Source organism: Marmota flaviventris, chromosome 14, assembly GCF_047511675.1.
Source record: "Marmota flaviventris isolate mMarFla1 chromosome 14, mMarFla1.hap1, whole genome shotgun sequence".
NCBI lineage: Eukaryota > Metazoa > Chordata > Mammalia > Rodentia > Sciuridae > Marmota > Marmota flaviventris.
The window spans coordinates 87,757,888-87,770,397 of record NC_092511.1 but is presented as its reverse complement, the minus strand read 5'-3'; the positions used below and the strand labels follow the sequence as shown (position 1 = coordinate 87,770,397).

The 12,510-nt window shown below is 41.7% G+C and overlaps 1 protein-coding gene across 5 annotated transcripts in view; it reads left to right on the top strand.

Annotated features, from left to right (window-relative positions):
• Positions 1-12,510, top strand: part of Vwa3b (von Willebrand factor A domain containing 3B) — a 191,529-nt gene that overhangs the window by 118,864 nt on the left and 60,155 nt on the right. For all 5 annotated transcript variants that reach the window (XM_071601860.1, XM_071601861.1, XM_027950669.2 and 2 more), the window contains 3 exons: positions 2,776-2,895; positions 3,815-3,902; positions 3,999-4,155. In XM_071601860.1, the coding sequence (XP_071457961.1) occupies positions 2,776-2,895; positions 3,815-3,902; positions 3,999-4,155 (365 nt within the window). The remainder of the gene's footprint in view (positions 1-2,775; positions 2,896-3,814; positions 3,903-3,998; positions 4,156-12,510) is intronic.

The window sequence follows — 12,510 nt, the reverse complement described above, 5'->3', positions numbered from 1 at the left end:
AGGAAGCCTTGGATATCTTGAATATTTTCTGCTTGGTCTTGGTGTGCCATTCTTTTAATATGTTGTTAGGTTCTGTTAGCTAATGTTTTGTTGAGAACTTTTGAATCAAAATTGCTGAAGGGTATTGGTCTGTAGTTCTTTCTTAATAATGTCTTTGTCCAATTTTGGTATCAAGCTAATATAGTCTTCATCAAGTGAGTTGGGAAGTTGTCCCTCCTCTTCTATTCCTGGAAGAAACTGATGTAATTCTTTTAATGCTTGGTAAAATTATCATGGAACCATTTAAATCTACAGAGTTCTTTTTCAGAATGTTTTTCATTATGAATTCAGTTTCCATAATGGTTTTAACATTATTATTATCTTGTTTAAATTATTATTTCATCTTTTTTAAATGTTAGAAGTTAGTAGGTTTGGGGGAAGAGGTTCATTTTCTTCTACTTTGTTAAATTTCTGAGCACAAGTTGTTCATGATATTCCTTCACTTCCTTTTCATTGGCTGCAAGATCTGAACTAATGCCCTTCCTTTCATTGCTCGCCCTTTGTGCCTTAAGTCTATCTTCTCTCTTTTTGTGTTTTTCATTCTTGCAAGAGGTTTCCTTTCCTATTTTCTCATTTGTTTCAAGAGAATTAGTAATTAACCATGAAAGCATCTGAATGGACAGCTTCTTTGAAGTCCCTGTTGGATAATTCTAATTTCTGATTCATCTTGCTGGCATCAATATTGTTGTTTTTTTTCTTTTCTTATTGAAGATTTGATTCTTAGTTCTTGAAAGACAAGTGATTTATTGTAGTATCCTGAACATTTTGTGTATTATTTGGGGGACTTTGGATCCCATGTAAGTCTTTTATTTTGGGGCAGTGGCCACTCTGTTTTAAATTTAGCCATGTAGGCCTTGGCCTGCTTTTGTGGGCTATGGTTGCTATGGTAATGTAATTTTTATAGCCTTTGGGGTATATTTCTGGTATTATTATTTTCTTGTTTTTCTGGCATCTCTGGCTCTCCTTTTGGTCCCTGTGGTTTTGCCCAAGGTGGCAACAGAGGTCTCCTCAGACCAGAATGCTAGGTGTCTTCCAGGGGGAAGATTATGGTGGCTTCTCCCACTGCTGTCCCTTGGGGGTCCTCATGTCTCTAGGCAGGAGAGTCCAGCCTTGACCTCACAAGGACATAGAGGCATCCTGGAACAAACCATGAGCTACAACTCAGTCCCTTGTGAATAACCTGTCCACTTGCTCCTGATGTCCCTGTACAAGGGAGAAGTGTCTTATGCTCCTGGGGAAAAACAGGCTTCCCATCCCAGGCCAGTTGGTGGCTGCATCCCCAGTACCAGTCAGTCCTGCCTGCCTCGCCCAGTAAACCTGAGTCTTTCCAGAGCTGTTATTTGCTACTTGTTCAAAACATTTCACTTATAAAAATCCTTGGTATTGGGCAGGCAACCAGGTACTGGATTTTTATTTCATTTTCACTTTCAAAGCATAAGCGTTCTGAAGTGGAGCTGCTAAGCAGAGTCTGGGGAAGAGTTAGATGCTTGAATCCACTGCTATATGAATCTGTTTTTATTCAGTATCTTCGGGGTGTGGCACTAGGACATCTTTTTGTATGGGGCCTTTGGGAGCTAGATTTAATTTTCTTTTTGCCACAGTCTTGTATCTGGAGGGGTTTGCCTTGTGATTGTGGACAAGGTGGCCTGCCAGTGAGGTCAGCAACAGGAGCTCGGCTCTCCCGTGAGGGTCATTGATCTCTTGCTCACAGACACAGCTCCCATGAAAATGTGTCTTTCTTCACTCCTGGCTACAGAGGCCGCAAGACCAGTCTCACCTTCTTGTTGCCTAGAAAGAAAAGACAACGAGCACCAGATAGCACAGTCCCTTCTCCATGCATGGAGACCGCTAAGTGCCACTGTTCTGTGTAGCAGAGAGTTCATTTGTAGATTATTGGCTAAGCTTCACTTCCACTATCTAATTTCTTATAGGGGAGAGTGAGTCCCCCTCCTTCATTGAAAACATGGATGCATTTCTTTCATGAACGCTTATAGAGAGCCTTGGTGCTTGTGAAGAACACAGAACACATTTACAGTCAGTGTGTGTGTTATCAAGGATGAAAAGGAACCAAGATACCTTGTCACATACTCATTTAATGCTCACAGATTCAATATCACCATTGCATCAGTCAAGGGACCTACAGAGGGTTAATAACAATGTAAATGAAGTCTGAACAGCAGCTGTGGTGGGCAGAATTTCTAAAAGGGCTCACCAAAGATGTCCTGCCCTAAACCCTGCAGCCTCTGAACATGACAAGACATTGCTCTAGTGGTTATGTCTCATTGACTCAAAGCCAAGATATCCAGGGGGTCCAGTGTGGTCACATGGAATCCCTTGAAAGCTGGTGGCAAAAGAGAGAGGGAGATTTGAGCCATAATAGGAATTCAGTGCATCATTGTTGGCTTGAAGGTGGCAGAAAGCAGTGTAGGTGCCTTATGATGAGACAGGCTGCTGGCTTAGGAAACGGGAACCTCAGTCCTGCAGCCACAAGGACTGCACCTGCCGACAACGTGAATGAATGTGGAAGTGGGTTTCTTACCAAGAAGAGCACAGCTTGAATTCTGATACAGGGATCAAGTCATTGTCACAGCACTCAGTTTGCCTCAGGGCCACCCCCTGAAGATTGGGACACTAAGGTTGCACTCTTCTTTTAAAGATCTAGGGAAACAGGTGCATTGAATTAAGTATCTCTTTCCACCCCAAATCCTTTTAATCCCTCTCCTGTGGTACCAACAGAATCAACCAAAACCAGCCTGCTTAGAAGCCAGATGTCCGCCCTCAAGAGCCCACCTTGCAGTGAGAGAAAGGACTGTCTCTCCAAATCCAGCAGCTGGACCCTTTCTCTGAGTGACAGAGGCAAGTACACGAGGGTCCCCGTCCCAGGATGTGCTGGCCAGCCTCCTTTGGCCCCGTGTCCCTGTTCCTGAATGAGCCGGATAGGCATATGTTGGGGGAAAATGAATCACGATTTAAAGGTTCTCAGATTGCTTCCCATTTGGAGGGCTCCCCTGTCAATCAGCTCCAACAGCCTTTGTGTGCTGGATTCCTTTGGGCTAGACTTTTGCTGCTTGCACTTTGGTTCAGGACACACCAGCAGCTTGGGGCCACTCTGTGCTTCAAATCGGAACCTTTTATACTTCATAGTGTGTTTATTTTCTTCCCATCGATCACTGGTGGTGCTATCTGATGATCCCCTCTCTGACCCAAATTGTTAGCCTTTTGGGGCTAAATATAAAGAAAACTTGACTTTTCCACTTGGAATTTATTCCTATTGATAAAATTATTCTTAAAATAATAAATTTTTAACAGTTGAAGTCCCATATTATTTTCCCCAAACATAAAATAGTTACTAAATAATAAATCCCAAACACACAGACACACGGTCCCCTACTCATGGCTGATGTGCACCTGTTGTCACTCATCAGAGCCTAATCAAACCCTGTTTTCAGGGCCTGCTCTTTGTGACATTTTTTCCCTCAATGTCACTTACCTTTCATATCTCTGCTACACACACACACACACAGTCCATAAAGGGCTTATCAAACGATGACTAGGATTTGATTTCTTAGGGATTTAGCCAACCCATTTAACCCCTCCCTCCAGATGCTCCTCATTCAGTGAGGTGAGATCCCTTTCCATTCATAAAACCAAGTACCTACAAGGGTACACTCTTAAAACTCCAGATACTGATTTCAGAACTTGCCTAACAAGTGTGAACCTGAACTAGTGTGATCCTGTGCACTTTGTCACATACCTGCCATTGTCTCTTCCACAGAGATGAGCATCCTGCTGATGAATGAGTATCCAGACGACGGATCGTCAGATAGATGGACTCGAGAAGGAAGCCAACCCTACGATGACAAGTGAGAGCCTTCCTTTGAGGAGGATAATTTCATTAGGTTGTTGTTCATGACCCATCAAGACAGAAGTTTTAAAACCCCACAATCCTCTGTTCCTAGCTTTTCAGAGGTGTCCTCAGAGAGCTGGCTTCAGATCCACGGCCTGGTGGCCAGGAAACTCACCATCATGGACGCCTTGTCAGGGACCATGGTGCCCCACAGCCCCACCTACGTTCCCATCTTGGACAAGCATGTCTCCTCCAAGGTCTTTGATGAGGTAACCTGATTGTCTTCATGTCGCTGCTTGGGATATGTTTAGTTTTCTGTTTAAATAAAAATGAACCCAGTGCAGTTTCCTGTGCAGCTGTAACAAGTATATTTCAGCCATTGGAAGAAATTGTCCTTAAGGCAGGGACAGGGAAAGAAAGAGGCTCTTAAGAGTCCTTGGTTTAAGTTGAGACAGGCGCGGAGGGCTCGTCCCTCCTGTGGAAGTCCAGAGCTGCAGAAATGCTTGGAAGCTCTCGAGGCCTGAGCCTAGCATGCATAGCATCCAGGATCAGATGAGTTTGGAAGAACTTGGAAGCGATCCCGTCCTTCCTTGCTTGCCTTCTTCCTGAATTGAGTGACTTCTTTTTCATCCTAAAGCCCTCCACGGGAAAAGTCAGAGAGTGGGAGAGAGACCAAACCACAGAGAGTGATTGGGTAGCCGTGTGCTCCAGGAGAAACAGCCTGGATGGGGGGGCGGGGGGGGGGGGCTGACGGGCCAGGCAGGCAGCCAGCGCTTCCATATCTGCAGGTTCTGTGTCTGCAGATTCCACTGACCGCATGTTGAAATACCCAGGAAGACAATGGCATTGTACTGGACGTGTGCAGAGGAGTTTTTCCTTGTTGTTTTTCTTTAAAAATTCATTGTGGCAGCAGGTCCAGTGGCACACACCTGTAACCCCAGCAGCTTGGAAGGCTGAGGCAGGAGGATCAAGAGTTCAAAGCCAGCCTCAGCAACTTAGTGAGGCCCTAAGCAACTCAGTGAGATCCTGACTCTAAATAAAAGTATGTGTTAAGTGGTTAAATGTCCCTGGATTCCATCCCCAGAACACACACACACAAAAAAAAAAAAAAAAAAGAAGAAGAAGAAGAAAAAAGACCTCAGTACTGCATAACATTTACATTGTTTACATTGTAAGAAGTACTATAAATCATCTACAGATGATCTAAAGTGTACGGGAGAATGTGCATAAATTGTATGCAAAGACCATGCCATTTGATATAAGGCATTTGAGCATCTGCAGATTTGATACTTGCTGGTGGGAAAAGGGGTTCCTGGATGCTGAGGGATCCCCCCAGGTACTGACGGATGATTGTACTGAAAAGTTACCATCAAATTTGGCAACTAGGAAGTCCTTGTCCTTAGCAAGAACAATTCCAGGTTCAAAGCCAGCCTCAGCAATTTAGCAAGGCCTTAAGCAACTTAGCGAGGCCCTGTCTCAACATTAAAAAATAAAAAGGGCTGGGGACGTGGCTCTGGTTAAGCGCCCCTAGGTTCAGTCCCTGCTACCAAAAAAAAAAAAATAAAATAAAAACAAAAGAACAATTTCAGGGAGCATGGAGACTCCAGTGGGACATAGAACACAAAAGAATATCAATGTGGAGACTGGGCTCCACTGATTCCTGGCAAAGGTAGCAACTACTGCTTGAAATAGCAGCCCGTCATGCGTTATAGTAGCTAAATGGAAACAATGTCCTTAAAAGACCTTTCTCATACTGAAATATTTACAGAGGAAATGATAAAATGTTTGGAACTTGCTTCAACATAAGCTGGATGGTGGGAGTAGTGGGGGAGGGTAGGAGTGGGTGAAACACATTGTTTATAGTTGATAATTGCCGAGGGGGAGGCTGAATGTACTATTCCTTCTGCTTTTTGTATATTTGAGATTTTCCATAAGAAAAAAGTGATAAAAATCAAAAGCAAAAAAACATTTTTAAATAGGAAAGTTTAAGGCCAGATTCGACAACTTAGAGAAGCCCTAAGCAACTTAGCCAGATCCTGTCTCAAAATAAAAAAAAAATAAAAAGGGCTGGAAATTTGGCTCAGTTTTTAAGTGCCTCTGGGTTCAATCCCCAGTACCCCCCCCCCCAAATAAAGAAGAAAAAAAAATTGTATCTCCCCTGGAAGTCAACAGGCATCTTGCCAACATCACTGTTCCTACTCAGGCGGTTGAGTGTGGCTTCGTTTCATCTGGTTCCTGCCTACTTTGTCTCAAGTTTCCAGAAGCAACAGAAAGGTGAACATTGATTCAATTCATCCAGGAAATTTGGTTACCTTTTCTTCATATTCTGTATATTTCTTACGTTAGTATCCTTGAGTTTTTATTTAGAACAAGATATATTTAGTGAAGTCTTCCTGGAAATAGACTTTTCCTAGGTTTATGCCTCTTTCTAAGCCTCCCAAGAACTTGAGACACAGTGAAAAGTAAATTCTCAAAAATCAGGAAGTGTAAGCAGAAAATCAAAGAAAGAAGTCATAAAGGAAAGATTTATAGACTGAATATGTAGAAGGGGTTTTTTTTTTTGCATAGAAACATAAATAAAATGAAGACAGAATTCAGAAAAATATCTGTAACATATGCAACACACAAAGGGTCATGAGAGTATTTTATATGTGTATGTGTGTATCTGTATAAATCAGTGTTCAGCAAAGATACACACATGCACACATACCCATACCACGCAGGAATACGAAAATGATATACACCTTAGTGGAAAATCTAGGGGAAAAAATCAAAACTACATACAAAATTACTTACCTTCCCTGGTTACCAAATAGTATGACTTAGAAAAAAATGTAAATTGGAGATCAGTTAGACACCCTCCCCCATCAAAGTGATAAGGTCAAAAAATATTGATAGATACTAACAGCAAAGCTAGAATGAAATGAGAAACTTTACATCCTGCTAGTAGGGGTTTTAATTAGTGTAAGCTTGTGTACAATATCTTCAGATCCTTAAGGGCTTAAAACATTTACCCTTGTAAATCCATATATCACTAGGAATCTATTTAAGTAAATACTTAATTAGAGATATTGACAAATACATGCAAAGAATAATTATTGATGGCTTATATCTAAAAATGAGAAACTTGAAGTCAATCTAAATACCTACTAAGTACATTCCTATAATCACATATTGTATACTCATTAAACACATTTCTGAAGGATAATTAATGACCTGGGGAAAATCCTCAATATCATACTGAATGGAAAGATCAGGGCACAAAACTGCACGTGTCGTGTGTTGACCGCTGGGTTATAGGTGTGCTCGGCACAGGTGGACAGAGTATCTCCTCATTCCCTTCTTTCTTTTATCAAATGTTAATAGTTTGGCTGGGGGTGTGATTGTTGGTAATTTTTTTTTAATTATAGACTGACCCAATACCTTTATTTTATTTATTTATTTTTATGTGGTGCTGAGGATCAAACCCAGTGCCTCACACAAGCCAGATGAGTACACTACCACTGAGCCACAACCCCAGCCCCTAATGTTTGTTTTTTATTTATATGCTTGTATGTTTTTATTGTAGATTAACTCTGAACCTACATGAATTACATACTGAGGAAAAGTTAAGAAAAGCAGAATTAACAGCAAAAGAGAAGATGGTGAAAATACAAAAAGAACTCGATTGTTAGTTAATTAGTTTTTTTTATCTGATGAGTGATGTATGAATAGATTTTCAGCATGAATAATTTAACCCATATAAAAGTCTTCAGAAGAATCTCTGGATGCTTCTCTGACATGAAGGGAACACTGAATAGTTTGGTGAATTTCCTTCTAATTCTTTTCCTATACACACACGGATCAATGTGTGTGTATATATAACATGCTATTTATACATAATAATTTTAATCAATATAAATAAGGCAATACCATATGAATTTACTGTTTGATCTTTTGAAAAATGTGTCTTAGAGGGCTGGAATTGTGGCTCAGTGGTAGAGCGCTTGCCTGGCATGCATGAGGCCCTGGGTTTGATCCTCAGTATTGCATATAAATAAATTAATTAATTAAAAGATCCATTGACAACTAAAAAATATCTTAAAAAAAAAGAAAAGAAAAATGTGTCTTAGAGACCTTTCCACACCATAGATCTGGGTCAGTCTTACTCTCTTCAGTTGCAATGTTCTTCCGTATTATTAAGGGACACCTACATCATGTCCTTCCTTCCCTATAGATTTCACTGCACATTGTTGGCACATGGACAAGACAACCTTTGGGACAGATTCTCTCCAGTGGGATTGCTGGACCCAAAGGACCTATGCATTTTCCATTTTGACGTGGAAGTCCAAATCATTTTCTAAATACATTTTATACTTCCACCAGTCTGTACCCCACAGGCGGTGTATGATAGGGCCCTTTCCTGAAGAGGAACCCTATGATGCTGTTGGTGATATGCTTTCTGGGTGTGGAGATGCGCTGGTGGTGCTGAAGGTGGTGTGCGGGTATGAACTCTTCTTCAACCTGCCCTCCCCTCGCTGGCTCATATGCTGTAGAAGCAAACATAGTAACTTAGTCCCACAGTCAGAAATCGTTTCTTTGGGATGTATCCTATACATGTGTGCTCTGGGAAGAGCGTTATTACTTACTCTGAGATTGCTATAGTGTTAGAAGAAGTAATGCATATAGTGGGTAGTACTTAGCGGCGTTTAATTACATGCCTTCTGCATGCCGGTGCTGGGCTCTGGAGTACATGCCAAAGAGGACATCTGACATGCAGGAGAGGCCCCAACTCGTTTCCTTGTAGGGAAGGTTTGTCTTAGCAGGTGTAAGCGTCATGAAGTGGAGGAGGCGGAGGGTCCCTAGCAGGGGCTGCTGTGAGCCAGCCTGTGGGCCAGCTTTTGTTCTGGGAATCTTCCAGGTTGATGAAGGGTGCACCATGGCTGAATTGAGGAGTTTGAACTTCATCCTGAGGGGAATGAAGGGCTCTCAGCAGACAATAGAAAATTAATCTGAGGTCCTGGCTGCCATGAGCAGGCTGAGGGGAGAGGAGCGAGGTTGGGAAGATGGGCGGGGAGGCACGCTGTGGGCAGCCCAGACCTAGTGGCGCCCGAGTGCATCCAAGGCCATTATCGAGTCAAGTGGACAGGGCCGAGCAGTGTGTGGCTGGCAAAGAAAAATGTCAAGACTGCTATCAAGATTGCAGCCTGGATGATCTAGAAGGAAGAGGCCGGGAGGGGAAGTAGTGAGAGTCCTGGCTTTAGAACATTCCAGTCTTCTGCCCCTAGAAAGCAAAGCCAAAGGGGGTGGACATTTTCAAGGGACAGGGGCCAGCTGCCAGCAAACCCATCCCCTCTTATTGGTAGGAAGAGCACAACTCTTGGTGGTGCAAGACATATACTGCAATAAATCTCAATTTTATCATCAAAGCACACGCTGTACTTAAAATATTTTCAAGTTTATTTCATTTTATTGGTACTGGGGATTGAACCCAGGAGAGTTCTGCTTCTGAGCTACAACGCCAACTTTTTTTTTTTTTTTTTTTTTGAGATGGGGTCTTGCTCAATTGCCCAGGCAGGCCTTGAATAGGCTATCACACCCCTGCAAAAATTATTTATTTTTGATTGACAAATCATAATTGTATACATTGATGGGGTACAATTTGATGTTTTGATATATGTACAATGTGGCATTATTCATGATTAAATTAAGCTCATTAACATATATATCACCCCCATTGCTTTTCTTTCTTTTATTTTTGCTTCTCTCTCTCTCTCTTTTCGTCTACTGGGGATTGACCCCAGGGGTACTATCCTGCTGAGCTGCATCCCCGTTCCTTTTTCATTTTTTATTTTGAGAAAGGGTCTCATTAAGTTGCCCAGGCTGACCTCAAACTTTCAATCCTCCGGCCTCCTTGATTGCTGGCCGTGCACCGCTGTGCCAGAACTTGCCTATTCTTTTTTTTTTTATTTGTTCCTTTTAGATGTACTAACAGTAGAGTGTATTCTGACATATCATACACATATGTAGTACAACTTCCCATTCTTGTGGTTGTACCTGATGAGGAATTTCACTGGTCGTATAGTCATGTATGAACATAGGAAAGTGATATCCGATTCATTCTACTCTCTTTCCTATTCCCATCTTCCCTCCCTTCCCTTCATTCCCTGTTGTCTAATCCACTGAACTTTTATCCCCCCCCACACCTTATTGTGGGTTAGTATCCGCATGTCAGAGAGAACATTCAGCCTTTGGTTTGTGGGGGTTGGCTTGTTTCACTTAGCATGATATTCTCCAGATCCATCTATTTACTGGCAACTGCCATGATTTCATTATTAACTGTGTAATATTCCATTGTATAGATTATACCACATTTTATTAATCAATTCATCTGTTGAAGAGCACATAGATTGGTTCTGTGGTTTAACTATTGTGAATTAAGCTGCTACAAACATTGATGTGGCTGTGTCACTGTAGTATGTTGATTTTAAGTTCTTTGGGTGTATAACTGCGTCAAATAGTAGCTCCATTCCAAGTGTTCTGAGGAATCTCCATTATGCTTTCCAGAGTGGTTGCACCAATTTGCAGTCCCACCAGCAATGTATGAGTGAACCTTTTCCCCCATATCCTTACCAACATTTATTGTCACTTGTATTCTTTATAATTGCCATTCTGACTGGAATGAGATGGAATCTCAGTATAGTTTTAATTTTCATTTGTCTGTTAGTTTTTTTTTTTTTAATATGAGATTGCTTGACTTTATTTATATATAGAACCTAAAAAAAAAAAAGTTGAACTCATAGAAATAGAAAGTAGAGTGATGGTCAGCTGGAGTGGAGGGGGTCCGGATGGGAGTGTTGGTAAAGGGTACAGTTTCACATAGGCAGGAGGAATAGGTTTTGAGATCTACTGCAGAGTAGGGTAACTAGAGTGGAAAACAATGTGTTCTATTCCAAAATAACTAAGTAAATTTCAAATGTCTTGCATTTTTATCTTTTATTCCCTAATATTTTCTCTGACTAGAAGAAACCCTCAGCTATAAATAGAAAAAAATAGCGATAATATCTAAAATATCCCCCACTTCATTTTATATATATATAGCTCTTTGAGATTTGGACCAAACATTTTATGATCAAGTAGACCGGAGCTGGAGGGCACCATGGTTGCACCTCCGTTGGCTTCACTGAGAACTTTGACTGACTTGCCCTCTCCTGTGAGTGGCCACGTCTGCCTGGGCTGAGCTGTGAAACAGCGTTTGGTTTTGTCCCCTCTGTTTGTTTCATTCATGACTTATGTATGGGCCCTCTCTTCTTCTGGAACACAATGCAGTCTCAGTTTTTAGTTTCCTGGACCAGCATCAAATCTGTCACCTTGGAAATGAAGTCTTGAGTAGAGAGGTTGCCCTGGCAATGCTTCATTACAAGATGCAAAGTGAGCCAGATCATTTTATCTCCCCTCTTGCAAAAAAGATTGGTCCATCACCACGTCGTATACGGGACAAAACTGCCTCAGCCATCTGAGGAACCTAGAATTCAAAGCTCTTCATTGCTAATTGCTTTGAAAAAAAAAAAAGATTGGAATCATCTGGAAACATCTGTCTGCATTCTGGAGAATCTGCATTACCATCCATCATCAATGTCACCATCATAGCTTTCTCAGGGTCCCATCAAGGCTTTCTGCTTTGATTGAAGCTGCATTGTGTACATAGATGTGTGCATTTATGCCATAGCTCTATCATTTACTCCTGAAGGACTGTGACAAGGTCCCTAATCTATTATGAGACGGACCCTCATCACACATTGGGCTCTGAGAGAAGCACTTAATACCACTCAAGTGTCTCATCTGAAACTCAGAGCAGCCTGAGCTGTGGCTGGTCACCCTTACCTAGCTGACAAGGAATGTCAGGTGCAAGAGATCTGGAATGCTGCCAAAGTCGTGACATCTTGTTGCTTTCCACTCCAGTGGCCTTGAACATAAAGCTATATATTGATCGAAAAGCTTTTTAAAGTAAAATTTTAAAATGATGGTTATTGCAGAAGATATGTGTGTATGTGTGTGCGTGCGAGTGTGTGTGTGTGTGTGTGTGTGTGTGTGTTTATAATTCTTTTCATTATACAGAAAGATCAGAAACTACAGGTAAGTGGAAAAGAAAGGAACAATAGAGTTAGAATCCCCCAGGGGTGACTCACCTGGCGCTTTCTCTGGTTAGACCTTTTCCACGGCACATATTTTTTGCTTTTTGGTTTTGTTTTTCCCCAGTGAAGTCAAACTGAACATGCTATTGGTACCTGCCTTTTGCTCAGCATCTCTCATGAACATTATTCACTGTCAGCATGAAGCTCCTCAGCTCTTTACAGGTCTGAATTAAAAATGCTGAGATACCATCATCGCTGCGGTAACAGGTTTTCATGGGCTTACAAGTGACCTTCTTCACACGCCGATGTGCCAGTTAATTTGGTGGCCTGCCTTCTGTCTGTTCTGTGGAGCTGAAAGCTGAGGACGTGTCACGTTAGCACTCAGCGGTGTGCACCATTGCAATAGCTATTGCATCCATGGTATTTATTCATGTGGGATTTGCACTATTTGCATGTTCATTACACACATCCAATCAGAACCTCTCCTTGGCCGATTTGGTAGTAAATTCT